The 21063-nt window shown below is 47.8% G+C and overlaps 1 protein-coding gene across 9 annotated transcripts in view; it reads left to right on the top strand.

The window, feature by feature from the left end:
* The window catches only part of PBRM1 (polybromo 1), a 552328-nt gene that overhangs the window by 363918 nt on the left and 167347 nt on the right, over positions 1-21063 (top strand). For all 9 annotated transcript variants that reach the window (XM_085624202.1, XM_085624197.1, XM_085624200.1 and 6 more), the window contains exon 24: positions 1940-2150. In XM_085624202.1, coding sequence (XP_085480328.1) covers positions 1940-2150 — 211 coding nt within the window. The remainder of the gene's footprint in view (positions 1-1939; positions 2151-21063) is intronic.

A 21063-nucleotide genomic window follows, 5' to 3' on the forward strand; every position in this document is an offset into this window, starting at 1 on the left:
ATGCGTTCATGGAAGGACTTAAGAGTCATACCACCAAGACTCCCACCTACCCCAGTGTGTAATCTTAGCGTAGTCCTCACAGGATTAATGGGCCCACCTTTTGAACTCCTGTATAAATGCGAGCCACAGTTTCTCTCTTGGAAAACTGCTTTCCTCATTGCAATCACTTCAATGAGGAGAGTGGGTGAACTACAGGCACTAACGATATAAGAACCTTTTTTCCAACTGCACAGAGACCAAGTGGTTCTTCGTACAAACCCCAAATTTCTACCTAAGGTTGCATCTGCGTCTGACATAAATCAGTTGGTAGAATTACCTGTATTTTTCCCTCAGCCTGATTCTGTTGCAGAACGGGCTCTACACACCTTAGATATCAAAAGAGCTCTTTTATATTACAACGGAAGAAGAAAATCATTTTGTAAGACCAAACAACTTTTTGTTGCTTTGGCACCAGCACACAAGGGCAATCCTATCTCCAAATCCGATATTGCAAGGTGGATTGTTAAATGCATTCAAACCTGTTATGCAAAAGCAAAAAGAACTCTAACTGCACCCCCTAGAGCGCATCCCACTCGCAAGTTAGGGGCTACTATGGGTTTCTTAGGAAACATCCCCATAGTTGACATTTGCAAAGCTGCAACATGTTGTACACCACACACATTCACCAAACACTATTGTGTAGATGTGTCAGCGAGAACAAGCTAATGTGGGCCAAGCAGTACTTAAAACACAGCTTCAGACAACTCCAGCGACTACAGGTTAGCCACCGCTTTGGGAGAATACTGCTGTATAGTCTATGCAAAGCATGTGATCTACGGCTCACATGCCTCGAACGGATAAAGTTACTTACCCAGTAAGCATCTGTTCTTGGCATGTATAGCTGTAGATTCACATGCGCCCACCGAGTACCTGTCGCTGCTGCAGTTCTCTACGGTATAGATACGCACGCACGGACATCTCTATTCTTTACTACGAACTCCATTCTCACTCTCTGTGGGAAAACAATCCAACAATGGTGTCGGTGCCCATGCGCACTATCACCGAAATTAGGAGTTACCTACCTCGTGACTGGAAAAGACTTCTTAGAAGAAAAACAAACTAGATGGCAGGAGTGTGCAAAGCATGTGTATCTACAGCACACATGCCCAGAACAGATGCTCACTGGGTAAGTAACATCATCCTTTCTTCATATATTATTAGAAGTCATCTGTTAATAGCCAAAACAGTTTAGAGTACAACTTCTTGAGCACTTTCTCCCACTCTGCAGGTTCTCAGTGAACACATGGTGGACATAAGGCTGCCAGTATTACCTGCAGAGCCCTTTGTCACATAAGCCCACACTCCGTCTCAGCTATGTTCAAACCTTCTGTAGCAAACACACCGACTGAGATTGTTGCGGTATGTCTTGATCGTCCCTTCTTTGATCTCAAAGTGCTTATATGGTCGGCCTTCTCGATATCCGCATCGGTGATTCTCTGCCTTCTCAGAGCTGGATATTCCAAAAGAAGGCCGCCTCCGAAGTACAGACAGTGTCATGATGTGACTGGCATGGTTACTGTGCTCTCTGACACACAGACACATAGCAATGACGTGTGTCAACCCTGCCTTGATCGTTTCTGTGACATCAATTATTTTGTTATTAATCATTCATCAGCTCACAATTACACACATTCTCCTTTCCTCAAGAGGCAGTGTTTCTCCTGGAGGAGCAGGGGGTCTGTAGGGGGTCACTGGGTGACGAGGCTTTGAGACTCATCTGGTACATGTACTGTTTAAAGAACTAAGATTGGAATTGATAACCAGGCTAATTCAGCGGTTTGTGTGCTGTGAGGAATACAGGATTACAGGCGAGTATCTGGGTTTGGACAATTCCCTACTTCGCTAACATTGTAATGCAGCGCATGCGCAGTGTTGACTTGGTGCCTGCGTTGTCTCCTAGAAAACCCATCGTTCCGCAGAAGGAACCGTCCCCTCTTTTGGAGAAGAAGATCCATGAGCTAGAAGTCAAGTTTGCCGAGCTGGAGCGAGGCACTGAGGAGATTATGCCGGCTGTTGTAGAAGAAAGTGAAATCATTGAAGCCCCGCCCCTACCGCCGATCCAGTCTCCCATGGCCAGTGAGCTGGAGATCATGCCGTACACACCTCCACAGGTAAAGCAGCTTTTCATGCATTCTTCTGTGTGTCGTCGCTCTAGAAGGGATGTTCATGTAATGCTCTGTTTTTATTCAGAACAGAGGTTGGGGGATTTGTGCATTTCGGCGTCTGTTAATCATTTTTACTCTTGGATTCTCTGACCCAATTTAAGGAATATTTTTCAAGGAAAAAGGGTGTTACATCAAACACACAAAAAGTGATTGATGTAATTGTGTGATTGGGGTCTTTTCTTTTCAGATATTTGTCTGATCTCTTAATGTGCTCATGGGCAAGAAACAGTTTTAACTTGTCAGTCAAACCTATAGCTGAGCCATGGTCTCTTCTCCTTAACTCTTGTCATATATTTTCTTATCGTCAGAGACATGTACTTCCCACGCTAACACATCCAAAGACAAATGGCACCTGTGATCGATCTTGTGTTAAACACGCCTTGGAGTCCGCAGATTGCATGACAAGTTTAACATTTGAATTTTCTTCGTTTTTGTTGTCAAGACAGAACCTTTAATAACTGAACAGCTGGACATATGTGCAGGGTCCGTCAGTGTACAAGAGTCACCACACTCGGTAGTTCATAATAAAGTCGACCAAGTCAATTGTAGTGGTTTCTTCGATCATTATGGGACTTTTCAAGACTGTAATGGGGGGAGGGGCGGGGGGTTGTCCTTGCATGCATTTCTTGGTCTGCTTGCAAGCTTGTGTATGATGTTGCTGAAATGCACAAACTATGACATCAATAGTCTCTGCACAGATGGATTCTATGGAAAATGCGTAAAGATGTGCTAATCGGGAACTACGAAAACTCTTATGTAGGAGTTGTTTTCCTTACAGGTGAAAGGAAAGAGACTTCTCCCTGAATTTATCTTTCATGTTTCCTGCAGGAGGCACTGAGCTCAGTTCTTCTTTTTAACTCACCAGTCAAGGACAAAGCATTGTTGGTGTGGCTGGACTGCTCAACACTCTACTTCATCCAATACCAAGGTAGAACTCCGTCACAGAGCAGTCGAAGGACGGTCAAAGACTTTGGAAAGGGCCTCACATTAGAATTCAACCAGTAACTGGCTGACAGTACTTAAGCTATATACAAAACTAGTGGCGTGCTTGCAAAACATGCACTGCTGGTTGCTGTAGCAAGGTATCTTGCTTGGTTTGTACTGCCCGAACATCATCCACCCTTTTTACAGAATCAACGGCTCGTCAACAACTATATTCTTCCTGAAAGTATAAATCTCTGAAATTTGAAACTTTGCAGAGAAATTTCTGCTACAGGCGAATTTGGAACGATCCATCCTCGTAGGGCGATCCAGGTGCAATGATGCAGAGTTATCTTTGAAAAACTGGACACGCTGTAGAATCGAAAAGCAATCTCTGGCCATGAATGAGCAGATGCTTGGTGTTGCCCAAAACTTACGAGTAGACAAGTAAAACTCAACTGTTAGGGTTTTACACATATTGTTAGTGTAATCTTGTATAGCGCGTAGCTACCCATAAGGCTTCCCAGCGCTTAGGTGGCGGGCTAAACCGCTTGAGAAGGGATTCTAGATTCAATCAGGTTGTAGACTCTTTCAACATGAGGAGTAGATAAAAATAACCAGGTTTTCAGCTCCCTGCGGAAGGAGAGTAGAGAGGTGCAGCAACGCAGAGACTCCGGGAGGGAGTTCCATAATCTAGGTCCGATTGAAGAACAACTGCCCATCTGGGTGCGCCTAACTCTGGGGACTGTGAAAAGAAATGGAGGGCATGAAGAAGGCCGGACATTGAGGATTATTCGGGGAGCTGGAACAAAAGCCTGTTGGCAGAGTTCAGAACCACCTGAAGGCATCTGATCAGGGTCTTTTCTGTTCCCAACTATAAAATGTCTCTGTAATCGAGCCTAGACAAAACCATGGTTTGGATGACTATTCCCATAAGCAGTGTAAGGGTAAAAACATGTTTAACTCCTTATTTGAATTTGGAGTCCACTGGTGTGTCCTAGAATGAGACATCAGCCCCTCCATGCTCCTCCTGAAACTGTTTGGCACCTACATTGGTTAGGTGCATTATTTCCTCAAGGAACATGTCATCCACAAAAAGATGGAAATAGTCAATGGACAAACAATATTGCACTATTGACACTACATCCAGCATCTCCAGTGGATGGAGACATCTGTGACCGACGCCACGTGAGCACTCTTCCTGTTCTCCCTGCTGTGCCTGGATGCTCTGTGGTTTGGCAGTATTGCCCCAGTCTCTAAGCGGCACAGATTGTGCTTACGACCGAACCTCACGGATGCCTTGCTGTGATGCATGGCCATGTTCTTCAGTATTACTGGAACACGTGTCCTCATCGGATGGAACCTCACCCACTGAAAAATTGCCTTCAGATAGAGGAAACTAGCGAGATAGTCAGGGGAAGCTCTACAGTGGAAACCACGATCACACATCACCTGTCGGAGGAATGGTGACAAATCATCTCCGACAAATGGGTGCTAGGCAGTGCTTAATTTGTGAAAGAGTGCCGGTGCCTGAATATCTGCTCACTAGCCAGTGGCCAGTGCAATTAAATGTCGGCGCTTCCAATACCAAGGCTGCTAGCCTTTAATCTGCTACCAGACACTCCTGGCCCCTTTTTCTCGCTCTTGCAGGTTCCTGCGTTCTCCCTTTTGTGACGGTTTTCCCGTCTTTGTCTTTATTCATCTTTCCAATCTGTATGTTTTTTCCTCTCTTGCATTCTGTCATTATCTGATAAGGAAAAATAAGTGCCTGTGGCCCCCACCGTCAACCAACGGCCCAAATTAAGCGCTGGTGCTAGGCACTGTTCAATACGGGTACTGCCTTGAACTACATACCCCGCTCCCAACATTCCCCTCAGAACCACAAGCTCAGTCCAGAGCACAAGGTGCGTGCACTTCTAGAAAAAGGGGCCACCAAACTAGTCCCCAACAGAAGGGGTCGGGATGTATTTGTTAGACTATTTCACACCCAAAAAAGACAAGTCTCTCAGACAAATGCTAAACCTCAGGCCCACTCTGCTGAGACATCATTTTGTTTTTAATCAAACACCTTGAGTTATATACAAATTAACACAAAGTTATCCATAGCAGAAAGCTTGCGAAAGCAAACCGAAACACAGGGAGTTCCGAATGGATAGATCTTGAATGAAAGAATAATAAAGAAGATTATAGCACAGTTTACAGGCATTTACACATTATTAGGACACGAGAAACAAAACAAACCATGAGTTCACTCAAGCAGAATTAGCTCATTGAGTTGTACCGAGCGTGAGCTCCTCTCGTAATCATTTCCCCTAGTTTCCTAGCCTTCCACCCTTTCTTCTCATACAGTCCCTTTTCCAAGTTGTCCATAGCTAAGAGTCTTGAAAGCCATTGTTGAAATGAAGGGGGGGTTAGGGTCCACCCAAGCAGAAGAAATACATATTCTGACCACCGCCATGGCAAGAAATATAAATTCACGATGATCTACGACTGTACCCTGCCGAGCCACGCCAAGCACCATCAGCGCTGCAGTGAGTTTTATTTGGATCCTCGGAGTTCGCCCCAAAAATTGTTCTATAGCTCTTTTGAGTGGTTCCAGTGCTCGTCAAGAGGCAAACATATGGACTAAATCTGCGTCGTCACCCTGGCAACGGGGGCAAAGAATTTCTCCCGTCCCCCTCCCCATTGAGCAATCTTGGCTGGGTATGATAGAGAAAAAATTGTTTTAAAATTGTGGGCTTGAAGACTCGCAACTCTTAAAACCGTTTTGCCAAGCTTAAGTGACCCCATAAACTCCTCCCCTTCAACATTCAGCTTCCAATGCTATTTCTCCAAGTGTTTGTCTCAATCGTCGCCCTGTAGTTGTATCCGCTCCCTATAAATCTGGGCGATAGAGCACCCATCTGAGTTTTCAACCGTGCCCATAACTGCATCTCTAGCAAAAGCTTTCTCTTCCCCCTTTTTCCGTAAGATAGATGAACGAATCTGGAGGATTTAATAAAATTCCCTGTGATCGAGGTTATAAAGAGTTTGGTCTTCAAATTTAATTATTCCATCAGTCTTAAAGATCCCCCATCTTCTTCACCCCCAGAGTGTCCCAACGCCGCATAATTCCATCCTGAAAATTTTTGTGGAGGGATGGGTTCCAGAACAGTATAATAATTAATTCTCCTTAACCCCAGCTTTTTCCTAACACCAGCTGCGCCATGGGTCTTAAATTTGACTTTTTTTTTTATAGTAGCTGGCTTCGATGAATCTCAAAAGCCAATTGTGGGCCTCTTTTTCAACCAGTAGTTTGTATACTTCCGGAGGAGCGTCATCCCTCCATCGATCAGTGACCTTTCCCCCCCAATAACCCTCGGATGTATTGCATCACTGCAGCCCAATAATATGTTTTTTAATCCGGGACTGTCCAGCCCCCCCCCCCCCCCCCCTTTCCCTGCATAAGGTCATGTATCCGAGTGCTCTTCTTGTTTTACCTTGAGCCCAAATAAAGCAATTAATCAACCTGTCCATTTCTTTAAACCAATGGTTCTCAAATTTTAGGGGTATCGTTCTAAATAAATACAAGACTTTTGGCAGACACCGCATCTTAATAATATTACAATGTCCCACAATCGAGAGATGTAAATTATTAAGTCTATCAAAGTCTTTCTTAGCTTTTTGAATCACAGGGGCAAGATTTTTTTCAACAGCTTTGCTCAAATCTGATTTTATGATAACCCCAAGATAGGTGGCAGACTCAATCACCCGTAGATCGGGGATAGAAATTCTGCCATCTACTACAATTTGTGTCTTTTCCCTGCTGAGCTTATAGCCTGGAATCATTCCAGCGCATTCTGCCTCCCGCTCGATCTCCATCGAGGCCCCAGAGGGGTTTGCATTAGTTATTGCCAGAACATCTGCGTAACCCAAAATCTTAGTGTCAAATCCATTCAGTCGTATCGGGGGAATTGCCTTGTTTGCCTCAATTCTCCTGATCAGGGGATCGATATAATCAATCAATCAGGGTACTTGTAAAGCGCGCTACTTACCCGTGAGGGTCTCAAGGCGTAGGGGTGGGGGGGGGGGGGCGCTACTGCTCAAAGAGCCAGGTCTTGAGGAGTCTTCTGAAGGCGAGTAGGTCTTGGGTCTGTCGTAGGTGGGTTGGGAGGGTGTTCCAGGTCTTGGCGGCGAGGTAGGAGAAGGATCTGACGCCAGCGGGCGTACGTTGGATGCGGGGGATAGCTGCGAGGGCGAGGTGGCGGAGCGGAGCTGGCGGGTGGGGGTGTAGAAGCTGAGTCTGCTGTTCAGGTAGGCTGGTCCGGCGTTGTGGAGTGCTTTGTGTGTGTGGGTAAGGAGCTTGAAGGTGATCCTCTTGTCGATGGGGAGCCAGTGCAGGTCTCTCAGAAGGGGGGTGATGTGGCTGCAGCGGGGGGCGTTGACGATCAGTCAGGCGGAGGCGTTTTGGATGCGTTGTAGCCGCCGTTGGTGTTTGGCTGGGATTCCTGCATAGAGTGCATTGCCGTAGTCCAGCCAGTGCAAATAGGAGGGGAGAGCATAGACACCCCTATAAACTGTTTGAATTGCTTTAACGCACCTCTTTCCAACCCCCACATTCTCAAGAGCAGCCCAAAGATAGGCCCACGAGACCCTATCGAACGCCTTCTCTGCGTTTAGCAAGATAAGCACCATAGGGTCTTGTGTGACAAAGGTTCCATCAAATAGGGTAACAACCCTGCAAATATGTTCAGCAGTGCCTCTGCCTGGGAAAAAACGTGCTGGTGGGGCGGAATCACCCTCCCAATCATGGAACTTAAACGATTCGCTAACAATTTAGAAAAACGTTTTGCGTCGCTATTTATTAAACTAATCTGTCTGTAAGAGCCAGGTTCGTCAGAGGGCTTTCCTTTCTTTAAAAAATAATAGTCATGCTAGGCTCCGCCCATGACTCTGGAGGTGTGTCCCCTTTCTGTGCCTGGCGCATTACAAAACTTAAATCCTCCATCAAAAGTGAAGGGAAAAAAAACCTATAAAATTCCAATGTTGGATTTACCAATACATGCCCACAGAGGGCATGTAAGAAGCTGGGTTTCTGTTGCAATAACCTCGTCCCCCCCCCCGCACACTTTTTGCCAGACTACTGATGCACTTTGACTTGATGTGCCCTGGATCCCTGCCAATCAGGCTCCCAGGGCCTCTGTTCTTTTCCCAAAACTCTCTGGCCACATGTCAGTCCCTTGTAAAAGCTACCATGGGTACCAAGGGCACTGTGGCCAGCGAAGGCCCCTAAGGGCTGCAGCACATATTGTGCCACCCTTAGGGGCCCTGTACCTTTAAACTCGCACACTGCCTTTGCAGGCTGCGTCTCTTGGTGCAGAACAAAGTGAAGAGTCGACATGGCACACATCTCTGTGTGCCATGCCTACAACCTACTGCCCTGGCATAGGTCAGCCACCCCTCTAGCTGGGTGCACTATAACAGTGATGAGGGTACAGGTGCATGAGCCCTGTACCCCTACAGTGTCTAAGCCAATTCTTAGACATTGTAAGTGCAGTAATGCCATTAAGAGTATATGGTGCTGGAAGTTTGTCATTACGAACTTCACAGCACCATAATGGCTACACTCAAAACTGGGAAGTTTGGTATCAAACTTCTCAGTACATTAAACCCACACCGATAACAGTGTGGGATTTAATGAAAAATGCACACCGAGGGTGTCTTAGAGATGACCCCTGAAAAACAACCAGCCTCTGGTGGGTTCCCTGACGGGTACACAACAGCCTGCCACCACGAGACAGGTTTCTGGACCCCTAGGGTGGGAGATTTTGTTCCCGGAGTCCAGATTCAAAGCCTTTCCTGGGCAGAGGTGTTCACACCTCCCCCAGGCCAGGAATAGCCATGTGTGCAGAGGAGCTTCAAAGGCCTTGCCGCCTTTTTAATGCGACCCCCAGCCTCTCCTGCTATCAAGAGCAGGCCCCCTTCCTGTCTCCCCTCCTTTTCAGCAGGAAGACAGGCGGGAAAAATTAGCCAGCTGAGATGTGCCCATGTCTGCCAACCCCACCCCTCAGATGGGGGAGGCAAGCTGAAGCCCAATCTTCAGTGCCCGCCATCTTGCGGATGGCACGCACTCCCCAATCGGGATTAGGGATTGTGCTCACTCCCCATGTGGCGTGAGCGCACCAAGGGTGTAGTCACCCTAAGGTCAGTAGCCCATTGGATACTGACCTCGAGACCCCTAAAACGCCCCCTGAATACAGTATTTAGGGGGCAGCCCTGAACCAAGACTGATTCCCGCAACCTACGTAGAAGGACAAAACAAGACACCCAGCAGAGGGGACTGCAGAGAACTAACCTGGCCCCAGCCCTACCGGCCCGTTTGCAGTTTCTGGAGAACCTGCGCCGGAAGTCACCCTGTCCTTCTGTCAGCAACCTCCAGAACCATGGGAGGACTGACTGCCAGAGATGGAGTTGCACTATTACTGTTGTTCAACCTGGGTTTTTCAATAAATGTGCCAAAGTCTCACCTGGGGCCCTCTCCGTGCACGCTGTTCATAGGGGCAGTACTGGACACTACAGTGAGTCGCGCCCTCACGCTGCCTTAGAGAATTCTGGACATTCAGGCTACGATTCTGCTGTTTCAGAACGGAGCTTTTGTTACATTCCTGAATGTCCGCCTGCTCGGTCTGTTCGCTCAACCATGCATGCTGGCACGTGAGGGCTCTTCAGTGGTGCTTCCGCAGACCGTGGTTTCAGCACAATAGAGGTTTCAAGGAGTTGGTCAAGAACTCCAGAGTCACTGCGGGTGATCTTCAATGATGGGGTTGTGAGAAAGTGGCTCTGTATATACTGTTCCCAAAAAGGTACAGGGTGTACAGAGTCCACAGTCCCCAGAGATTTGGCAGAGGTTAAAGTTAGATATAACCTTACTCTCTAAAGTGGTAGCTTGGTCGAGCAGTAAGGCAGTATCAGAGGACAGTGTAAAGCATTTGTTGTACACAGTCAGCAAATGGTCTCACACACTCAAGAACTGAACTCTAGGCCAATCGTTTATATATAAAAATATATGGTTGTTTTATTTTAGAACCAACAATAGGTATCAAAAGATACTTTCTCAGAATGAGATGCTTTAGTTAAATACTTTTGCAATATGCAATTGACTTATGTAGGTAATAGTTACAGGTTGTTGCAATAGGCAAGACGATTTCAAACACAATAATACATTGAGTTCAATGTGAGTTTTAAGTTATTTGCAATAGATTACTTTCAGGATTACTTTTCTAACTCCAGGACTGTATCCTAGATTCAGTCCTGGGACAGTTCTTGGAAACAAGTGAGTAAATTTATCTTAATTACTGTTGTGATTTTTAGGCAATATTTTGCTATTTTAAAAGTTGACACTTAAAAGAAGTTTTATAGAAAAACTGTCAATGATTCCATATGGGAGAAAATTCAAGTTACAGGTAAAGTATGTTCCCGTTACTTTTGTAATCCAGGGCTGGGCTCCTAGTCTCAGTACTGAGACCTCTATCTAAAACAGGTAAGTATGACGTTTTCACAGTTGGTCCGATTTTTAAAGAATATTTGTAGTTTGCAAAAATCGACACTTAGAATAAATTCACAGAAAAACAGTCAATGATTTCCTATGGAAGAAAATTGGGTTAGTGGTAAGTACGGTTGGTTCTGAGTACTTTTCAAGGTCAGTGCTGGGCACCAAGATCCAGCACTGGGATCTCTCCTGATAGCAGGTGAGTATTTCCCCTTTCGTTACTCGGTTGATTTTTAGGTGAATATTTTAAGTTTTAGAAACTCCACACTTAGAAGAAATTTTAGAAGAAACCAGTCAATGTTACCCTATGGAAGAAAATTGGCTTATCGGCTTTTGGGTAAGTACTCGACTGGCATAGTTAAAGTTCTGGGCATAGACTCAGGGGTCTCCCAAGGTCAGGTTGGTATAGTTGTTACACCCTCAGCGGCACTGGGGCGGCCGGGTGCAGAGTGAGTTAGGCCAAATGTTATCCTATGGGAGGCAGGGGGTCCTTGGTTGGTGGCTGCTGACTAGCAGGCCAGGCGGCTGTGGGAGCTGGGCTCCTGGCCACTTGCTCAAGGCAAATGGGGAAGTAGGTAGGAGTAGAAGTTACACTGCCAGGGCCACTTGGGCGGCTGGGTGCAGGGTGCTTTTGAGCCTTCGGGCGCTTAATGGATTACAAAAGGCTGCAAGCTCGGGGACGAAGATTCTTCAGGTGCCACCACCACTTCGAGAGGCAAGTTGGGTAGTTGGAGGATAGGTAGGTACCCAGGAGTCTGGCACAGGGGGCCGCAGGGTGCCGGGTGCAGGGGTGCCTTTTGGTGTCGGGAAATCTTACCATCTGTTGATAGCGGTTGGGGTGGTCCCTGGTTCTGAGGCTGCAGGCGTCGTCAGGAGCGTCAAGGTGAGTCCTTGGGTGCCGGATTCGGGGTCACAGTTGCCGGATGGACGTTCTCGGGGTCTTTGTTCACTCCGGCACAGGCCAGGCTTGGCGGGTGCAGAGTGTGCAGGGTTCGCGGTTCCGGACTGATGCCAGGGGTTAGAAACTTGCTTTGAGCAGAGCCACTGCTCATGGAAGTCCCAGATGCTCAGAGTCACAAGGTAGCCAGGTCCTCCGGGGTTTGTGAGGTTGCTGGCCACAAGAGGTGCCGGGATTTAGCAGGAGCAGGTTCGAGGGTCGACCGGCCGGTAGGGCTGGGGCCAAAGCAGTTGGTGTCTTCCTTTTCTTAGCAGCTGCACGGCAGGTCTTGTTTCTTCTTGGTTATAAACAAAAAAACCGTACGGCTGACCAATGTTAAGCACACCAAATCCCAAATCAATACACAATTTCTTAATAGGTGCAAAAACACGTCCAGAGCATGCCGTACTTGTGCTCTACTGGAAAACCAGATATACAAACTCTTTTACAAAGAGACGGTGCACCAAGGGAAAAGTCTTTTCAAGAATTCCAATTGTTGTTCTTTTATTTTCATTCATAAATGTATCACCGGCTAGTTCAAATATTAGTCGGACTCTTAGTTCAGTCTGTATGTATCACAGATAAAAATAGAACAACCTTGTTGTTGTGTATTTAGGCTAATATTTGAACTAGCCGGTGATACATTTATGAGCGCATCTATATTTGGAGAGAAAAATCCATTCTTACTAGGTATATACAATTCTATATGAACAAATATACCACTTGGAAGTCGGCCATTTTTGAAATTTGTGGTGGCCGTTCCTTAGAAACAATCTATGCCCTGACGAAGTTCGTAGAGAACGAAACGCGTTGGCTGAGTTTGATTTTTCTGAAAGTTGAATGAAAATAAAAGAACAACAATTGGAATTCTTGAAAAGACTTTTCCCTTGTTTCTTCTTGGTCTTCTTTAGATTCCCGATTCCGAAAAAGAAAAGAAGGAAGGTTCAAGGTGCCTCTAAATACTAGATTTAGGGGCGTTACCGGTAGGTAAAGGGCAGGGACCAATGGGTCCCTGCCCTGGGGTGGGTACACCCCCTATTCTGCCACTCTCCTGTGGGAGGGGGGGCAGTAGCCTAGTCCTGATTGGGCAGGGCTCCCCATCTTCAAGATGGAGAGCGCCCGGAGATGTGCTTCACCTCGCCTCCCCAGCCTGAGGGGTGGGGTTGGCAGGCTGGTACATCCCCTGTCCTTACTTGGGGTTTCCGGCCAGTCTTCCTGCCAGAGTGAGGGCCAGTTTGCTGGGTACTGCAAGTGGTCTGGAGAAGCTCACAAAGGCGGCATGCCTTTGAAGCTTCCCCCTGCCCTTCCTGGGGGAGGAGACCTAGCACCTCACCCAGGATGTGCATTGTTGCAGGCCCAGGAGAGCGGGGGCTCTCCACCCAGGGGTCCAGCAACATGTCTGCTGTGTGGCAGCCTAGGCAGCCTCCCAGACCAGACGTGGATTGTAGGTTAGGTTTCAGGGGGCATCTCTAAGATGCCCTCTGTAGTTCTTGGTACATTAAATCCAACACTGGCATCAGTGCGGGTTTAATGTGCTGAGAAGTTTGATACCAAACTTCTCAGTCTTCAGTTTTGCCATTATGGTGCTGTGGAGTTCGTGTTTGACAAGCTCCCAGCACCATATACTCTTAAATGGCAGCACTGCACTTACAGTGCCCAGGAATGGACCTGTGTACTGTAGGGGCACAGGGCTCATGCTCCTGTGCCCACTCCACTGGCATAGGGCACCCAGCTAGAGGCGTGGCTGATGTATGCCAGGGCAGTGTAGGTTGTGGGCATGGCACAGGGATGTGTGCCATGTCAACTGTTTTGTCTTGTACCCAGACACTCAGCCTGCAAGGGCAGTGTGGTTGTGTTAGGGTACAGGGCCTCTAAGGGTGGCACAATAAGTGCTGCAGCCCTTAGAGGCCTTCCCTGGTCACAAGGCCCTGGGTACCTAGGGTACCATTTACCAGGGGCTGACATGTGGCCAGGGTTTGCCAATTTGGGTTTTAGGTTTTAGGGAAGGAACATAGGCCCTGGGCCCCTGATTGGCAGGAGTCCATGGCACACTCAGTCAAAGTACATTCAGCAATTCAGCAAAAAGTGGGGGCATACCATGCAAGAAAGATGGCACTTTCTCACACAATCCCCCACCCCCCCAAAAGAAAGGGGATGAGACTAACCTTGCCCTAGGGAGTATTCATTGTCTAAGTGGAAGAACCTGGAAAGTCCATCTGCGTTGGCATGAGCAGTCCCTGGTCTGTGTTCCACTTCAAAGTCCATTCCCTGTAGGGAGATGAACCACCTTAGTAGTTTTGGATTTTCCCCTTTCAACTGCATTAGCCATCTGAGAGGTCTGTGGTCAGTTTGAACCAGGAAGTGAGTACCAAACAAGTATGGCCTCAACTTCTTCAGGGATCAAACCACAGCAAAGGCCTCCCTCTCAATGGCACTCCAACGCTGCTCTCTGGGGAGTTGCCTCCTGCTTATAAAAGCAACAGGGTGGTCTTGGCCTTCATCATTGGTCTGGGATAGGACCGCTCCTATCCCTAGCCCAGAGGCATCAGTCTGCACTATGAACTGCTCGGCACAATCTGGAGCTTTTAGAATTGGTGCTGAGCACATTGCTTCTTTCAGGGTGTCAAAAGCCTTTTGGCAACTGTCAGGTTCACCTTCTTGGGCATTTTCTTGGAGGTGAGTTCTGTGAGGGGGGGTCACAATGGACCCATACCCCTTCACAAACCTCCTGTAGTACCCAGTCAAGACAAAGAATGCCCTGACTTGGGTCTGGGTTGTTGGAGCTACCCAGTCCAGGATGGCCTGGATCTTGGGTTGTAAGGGTTGTACCTGGCCTCCACCTACAAGGTGGCCCAAGTATACCACAGTGCCCTGCCCTATCTGCCATTTGGATGCCTTGATAGTGAGACCTGCATTTTGCAGAGCCTCTAAAGCCTTCCCAAGGTGGATCAGGTGATCCTGCCAGGTGGAGCTAAAGACAGCAATATCATCAAGATAAGCTGCACTAAAGGACTCCAGCCCAGCCAGGACATGGTTCACCAACCTCTGGAAGGTGGCAGGGGCATTCTCTAACCCAAAGGGCATCACAGTAAACTGGTAATGCCCATCAGGTGTGGAGAATGCTGTTTTCTCTTTTGCTCCTGGGGCCATGCCAATCTGCCAGTACCCTGCAGTTAAGTCAAAGGTACTGAGGAATTTGTCTGCCCCCAATTTATCTATCAGTTCATCTGCTCTTGGGATAGGGTGAGCATCTGTCTTGGTGACAGAGTTGAGCCCTCTATAGTCCACACAGAACCTCATCTCTCTCTTTTCACCCTGTTGATGAGGTTTGGGGACCAGCACCACTGGGCTGGCCCAAGGGCTCTCAGATGGTTCAATGACCCCTAACTCCAGCATCTTGCTGACCTCCGCTTTGATGCTCTCCTTGACTTGGTCTGACTGTCGATAGATTTTGTTTTTGACAGGTGCACTGTCACCAGTGTCCACATCATGGGTACACCAGTTTGTCAGACCAGGGGTCAGGGAAAAGAGGTAGCATACTGCTGCAAGACCTGCTTGCAGTCAGTCTGCTGTTGGGAAGAGAGGGTGTCTGAAAAGACTACACCATCTACTGACCCATCTTGTGGGCTGTAGGAGAGGAGATTAGGGAGAGGTTCACTCTCTGCTTCCTGTTCCTCATCAGTCACCATCAGCATGGTAATGTCAGCCCTGTCATTGTAGAGCTTAAGGCTGTTCACATGGATAACCCTTTTGGGTGTCCTGCTAGTGCCCAGGTCAACTAAATAGGCAACCTCACTCTTTCTCTCTAGGATAGGGTAAGGGCCACTCCATCTATCTTGGAAGGCCCTTGGTGCCAATGGCTCCAAAACCCACACCTGCTGCCCAGGGTGAAATTCAACTAGTGCAGCTTTTTGGTCATACCAGTGCTTCTGAAGCTCCTGGCTGGCCTCAAGGTTTTTGGATGGTTTTCCATGTACTCAGCCATTCTGGACCTTAGGCCAAGCACATAGTCCACTATGTCTTGTTTGGGCTCTTGGAGAGGCCTCTCCCAGCCCTCTTTTACAAGACAAAGTGGTCCCTTCACAGGATGACCAAACAGAAGTTCAAAGGGTGAGAAACCTACTCCCTTCTGTGGTACTTCCCTGTAAGCGAAAAGCAGGCATGGCAACAGGACATCCCATCTCCTTTTGAGTTTCTCAGGGAGACCCATGATCATGCCTTTCAATGTCTTGTTGAACCTCTCAACAAGGCCTTTGGTTTGTGGATGGTAGGGTGTAGTAAACTTGTACTGCACTCCACACTCCTTCCACATGTGCGTCAGTTAAGCAGACATGAATTTGGAACCTCTGTCTGAAACAACTTCCTTAGGAAACCCTACCCTGGTGAAGACACCCATGAGGGCCTTGGCTACTGCAGGAGCTGTAGTAGTCCTAAGTGGAATTGCTCCAGGGTGCCTAGTAGCATGATCCACTACTACTAGAATGAATTTGTTCCCTGAGGCTGTGGGAGGTTCAAGTGGACCCACAGTGTCCACACCTACCCTTTCAAAGGGAACCCCCACCACAGGCAGTGGTATCAGGGGGGCCTTTGGGTGGCCACCTGTCTTGACAGGTAACACAGGAGCTGACAAACTCCTTCACCTTTTGATGCATCTGGGGTCAGTAAAAGTGACTAGCCTTTCTCAAGTTTTGGATTGCCTCAGATGTTCAGCTAGGGGGATGTCATGAGGCAAAGTTAGGAGGAACTCCCTGTACGTCTGTGGTACCAACACCCTCCTGGTGGCTCCAGGAGTGGGGTTTCTTGCCTCAGCATACAGTAATCCCTCTTCCCAATAAGCTCTGTGGGTACCACTGACATCTCCCCTGGCTTCTGAAACAGCTTGCTGCCTCAGGCTTTCAAGAGTGGGACAGTCTTGCTGACCCTGGCACAGCTCTTCCCCAGAGGGTCCCCCTGGGCCCAAGAGTTCAACCTGGTAAGGGTCAAGCTCCATGGGCTCAGTTCCCTCGGGGGTATCCAAGTCCTCTCCCTGTGGAGAGGAGTCCTGAGTGTTCTGCTGTACAGAAGCTGGTTCCCCAGTCTTCTTTCCTTTTCTCTTGGTTGGCTGGGCCATTATTTCAGGCTCCAGACCTACTTTTTCACCCTTCCTCTTGCTCTGTGCTCTGGTTTGCACACACACCAATTCAGGGTTGCCCAGCATGGCTGCATGGGCCTTTAGCTCAACCTCAGCCCAGGCTGAGGTTTCCAGATCATTTCCAAGCAGACAGGCAGCTGGCAACTTTGGAGAGCCCACTACCTGTTTCAGGCCAGTAACCCCCCCCCCCAGCCTAATGTCGCCATGGGATGACTAGTGGTGACACTGTCGGCGTTGGTGACTGGGTAAGACTTCCCAATCAAGTATTGCTCAGGGGAAACCAGTGTGTCTTTCACCATAGTGAAACTGGCACCTGTATCCTTCAGAGCTTCTACCCTAGTTCCATTCACCCAGGGGTACTGTAAATATTTCTTTAAGTTGGCTGGCCACACAGCTACAGTGGCAAACTCCACTTCCCCCGTGAGACTAGACTTGCCTCAGTGTGTTCCCAGATTTGCTCAGGGTAAACTTCTGGTCCCATCTGTAAACTTGCTGCCCCAGGAGTAGCTGTACTGGGTGCCTTAGGGGCTTTGTTGTGGGGGCAAGATTTATCTACAGTTAGGTGTCCTGACCTCTTACAGTTATTACACCAGGCCTTTAAGGGATCAAAGTTCTTCCCCCTATAGGGTTGAGGCACATAGGGAGTAGTTTGGGTCCCACCCCCCGAACATGTTTTGGGGCCCTTTGGAAGACTCAGACTTTTTAGTTTGTGGATTCTCACCACCTTTCCCCTGGGGAGGTTTGGTGACCACCTTCTTCTGGTCAACCCCAGTGTCTGTCCTTGTCACCCTAGTCTTGACCTAGTGGTCTGCCTTCTTTCCCATTTTTTGGGGAGAAATTAGACCTAGGTCTACCAAATGCTGATGCAACTTTTCATTTGTGCAATTACTTAATATATGTTCCTTCATGAACAAATTGTACAATCCAGTAAAATCATGCACACCATGTCCAGCTAACCAACCATCCAGTGTCTTTACTGAGAAGTCTATAAAGTCAATCCATGACTGGGTCTGGGTTTTGTGAGCCCCCCTGAATCTAATTCTATACTCCTCAGTGCTGAATCCAAATCCCTCAATCAGAGCTTTCTTCATGAGGTCATAGGATCCTGCCTCTGGCCCAGAAAGGGTCAGAAGCCTGTCTCTGCAGTTACCAGAGAACAGTTCACACAGGAGTGCCCCCCAGAGAGGTTTCTTTACTTTTTTGATGTCACAAGCCCTCTCAAAGGCTGTGAACCATTTGGTGATATCATCACCTTCCTCAAATTTAGGGACAATCCCTTTGGGGATTTTAGGGTCAGAAGTTTCCTCCCTATCCTTGTTTTTATTATTGCTGCCACCATTAATGGGTGCTAAACCCATCTCTCTCCTTTCTTTTTCTAGAGCCAGGAGCCCGGACTCTAGATCCAACATTTGGCCAGCTTTGCTAAAAAGCTGTCCTCTACACTGGTGGGTCCCCCAGTGATCTCTCTGGTACCTGGTTCACCTGTGTGAACTCTAGGTTACCAGATGCTAATTCTTGGATTCGAGGGTATGGGGGCCCTTTCCTCCCTAGGGAATAGTGTAGGGGGGTTATTACCCTCCTCCTCTTCTCCCATTTCCTCATCTGACTAGCCATCACCATGTTCAGATGGGGGGTCCTTAGCATACTCAGCCAAGAGCTCCTGGAGCCCTAGTTTGGTTGGATGCAGGCCCATTGGTAAATTTTTAAGTTTGCATAGGGACCTCAATTCCTTGAAAGACAAGTGTAAGTAAGGTGTGAGGTCGAGCTCTTCCACCAGGTCCATGTTATTATTTTCACTAATAGCTGGGTTTACTTGAGTCATTCTAACCCGACAGTTCTAATCCTCTGCCCTGCCTATAGTGACTGTTATTTTTCTAAAATTCTAATGGGACTTAAGCAAGGCCCTGACAAGACTTTTAGTATTTTGGAAAGGACCAATCAGAATTCTAAAGGCAATTTTAAGAGTTCTGTTGTGTGATCAGATGGTAACCAAGTAGTCCAACAAATGCAAGTTTGTATCCCACCGCTGATCCACCAATGTGAGAAAGTGGCTCTGTATATACTGTTCCCAAATAGGTACAGTGTGTGCAGAGTCCACAGTCCCCAGAGGTTTGGCAGAGGTTCAAGTTAGATATAACCTTACTCTCTAAAGTGGTAGCTTGGTCGAGCAGTAAGGCAGTATCAGAGGACAGTGTAAAGCATTTGTTGTACACACTCAGTCAGCAAATGGTCTCACACACTCAATAACTGAACTCTAGGCCAATGGTTTATAAAAAAATATATGGTTTTATTTTAGAACCAACAATAGGTATCAAAAGATACTTTCTCAGAATGAGAGGCTTTAGTTAAATACTTTTGCAATATGCAATTGACTTTTGTAGGTAATAGTTACAGGTTGTTGCAATAGGCAGCACAATTTCAAAGACAATAATACATTGAGTTCAATGTGAGATTTAAGTTATTTGCAATAGATTACTTTCAGGATTACTTTTCTCATCCCAGGACTGGATCCTAGATTCAGTCCTGGGACAGTTCTTGGAAACAAGTGAGTAAATTCGTTTTAGTTACTGTTGTGATTTTTAGGCAATGTTTTGCTATTTTAAAAGTGGACACTTAGAAGAAATTTCATAGAAAAACAGTCAATGATTACCTATGGGAGAAAATTCAAGTTACAGGTAAAGTATGTTCTTGTTACTTTTGTAATCCAGGGCTGGGCTCCTAGGCTCAGTACTGGGACCTCTATCTAAAACAGGTAAGTAATTACATTTTCACAGTTGGTACGATTTTTAAAGAATATTTGTAGTTTGCAAAAATCGACACTTGGAAGAAATTTCACAGAAAAACAGTCAATTATTTCCTATGGAAGAAAATTGGGTTAGTGGTAAGTACGGTTGGTTGTGAGTACTTTTCAGGGTCACTGCTGGGCACCAAGATCCAGCACTGGGATCTCTCCTAATAGCAGGTGAGTATTTCCATTTTCGTTACTCGGTTGATTTTTAAGTGAATATTTTAAGTTTTAGAACCTCCACACTTAGAAGAAATTTCAGAAGAAACCAGTCAATGTTACCCTATGGAAGAAAATTGAGTTATCGGCTTTTGAGTAAGAACTCGACTGGCAGAGTTAAGGTTCTGGGCACAGACTCGGGGGTCTCCCAAGGTCAGGTTGGTATAGTTGTTACACCCTCAGCGGCACTGGGGCGGCCGGGTGCAGGGTGAGTTAGGCCCAATGTTATCCTATGGAAGGCAGGGGGTCCTTGGTTGGTGGCTGCTGACTAGCAGGCCAGGCGGCTGTGGGAGCTGGGCTCCTGGCCACTTGCTCAAGGCAAATGGGAAAGTAGGTAGGAGTAGAAGTTACACTGCCAGAGCCACTTGGGCGGCTGGGTGCAGGGTGCTTTTGAGCCTTCGGGCGCTCAATGGATTTCAATGGGAAAGCTCCAGGACGAACAAAGGCTGCAAGCTCGGGGACGAAGATTCTCCTGGTGCCACCACCAGTTCGAGAGCTAAGTTGGGTAGTTGGAGGATAGGTAGGTACCCAGGAGTCGGGCACAGGGGGCCGCAGGGTGCCGGGTGCAGGGGTGCCTTTTGATGTTGGGAAATCTTACCCTCTGTTGATAGCGGTTGGGGTGGTCCCTGGTTCTGAGGCTGCAGGCGTTGTCAGGAGCGTCGAGGTGAGTCCTTGGGGGCCGGATTCGGGGTCACAGTCATCGGAGGGACGTTCTCGGGGTCTTTGTTCACTCCGGCACTGGCCAGGCTTGGCGGGTGCAGAGTGTGCAGGGTTCGCGGTTCCGGACTGATGCCAGGGGTTAGAAACTTGCTTTGAGCAGAGCCACTGCTCATGGGAGTCCCAGATGCTCAGAGTCACAAGGTAGCCAGGTCGTCCGGGGTTTGAGGTTGCTGGCCACAAGAGGTGCCGGGATTTAGCAGGAGCAGGTTCGACGGTCGACAGGCCGGTAGGGCTGGGGCCAAAGCAGTTAGCGTCTTCCTTTTCTTAGCAGCTGCACGGCAGGCTTTCTTTCTTCTTGTTCTTTTCTTTTTCGGAATCTGGAATCTGAGGAAGGAAGGTTCAGGGTGCCCCTAAATACTAGATTTAGGGGCGTTGTAGGTAGGTAAAGGGCAGGGACCGATGGGTCCCTGCCCTGGGGTGGATACACCCCCTATCCTGCCACTCTCCTGTAGGAGGGGGGCAGTAGCCTAGTCCTGATTGGGCAAGGCTCCCCATCCTCAAGATGGCGAGAGCCCGGAGATGTGCTTCACCTCGCCTCCCCCACCTGAGGGGTGGGGTTGGCAGAGGCTGGTACATCCTTACTTGAAGTTTCCGTCCGGTCTTCCCGCCAGAGTGGGG

This window comes from Triturus cristatus, chromosome 9, assembly GCF_964204655.1.
Source record: "Triturus cristatus chromosome 9, aTriCri1.1, whole genome shotgun sequence".
In the NCBI taxonomy this organism is placed as follows: Eukaryota; Metazoa; Chordata; class Amphibia; order Caudata; family Salamandridae; genus Triturus; species Triturus cristatus.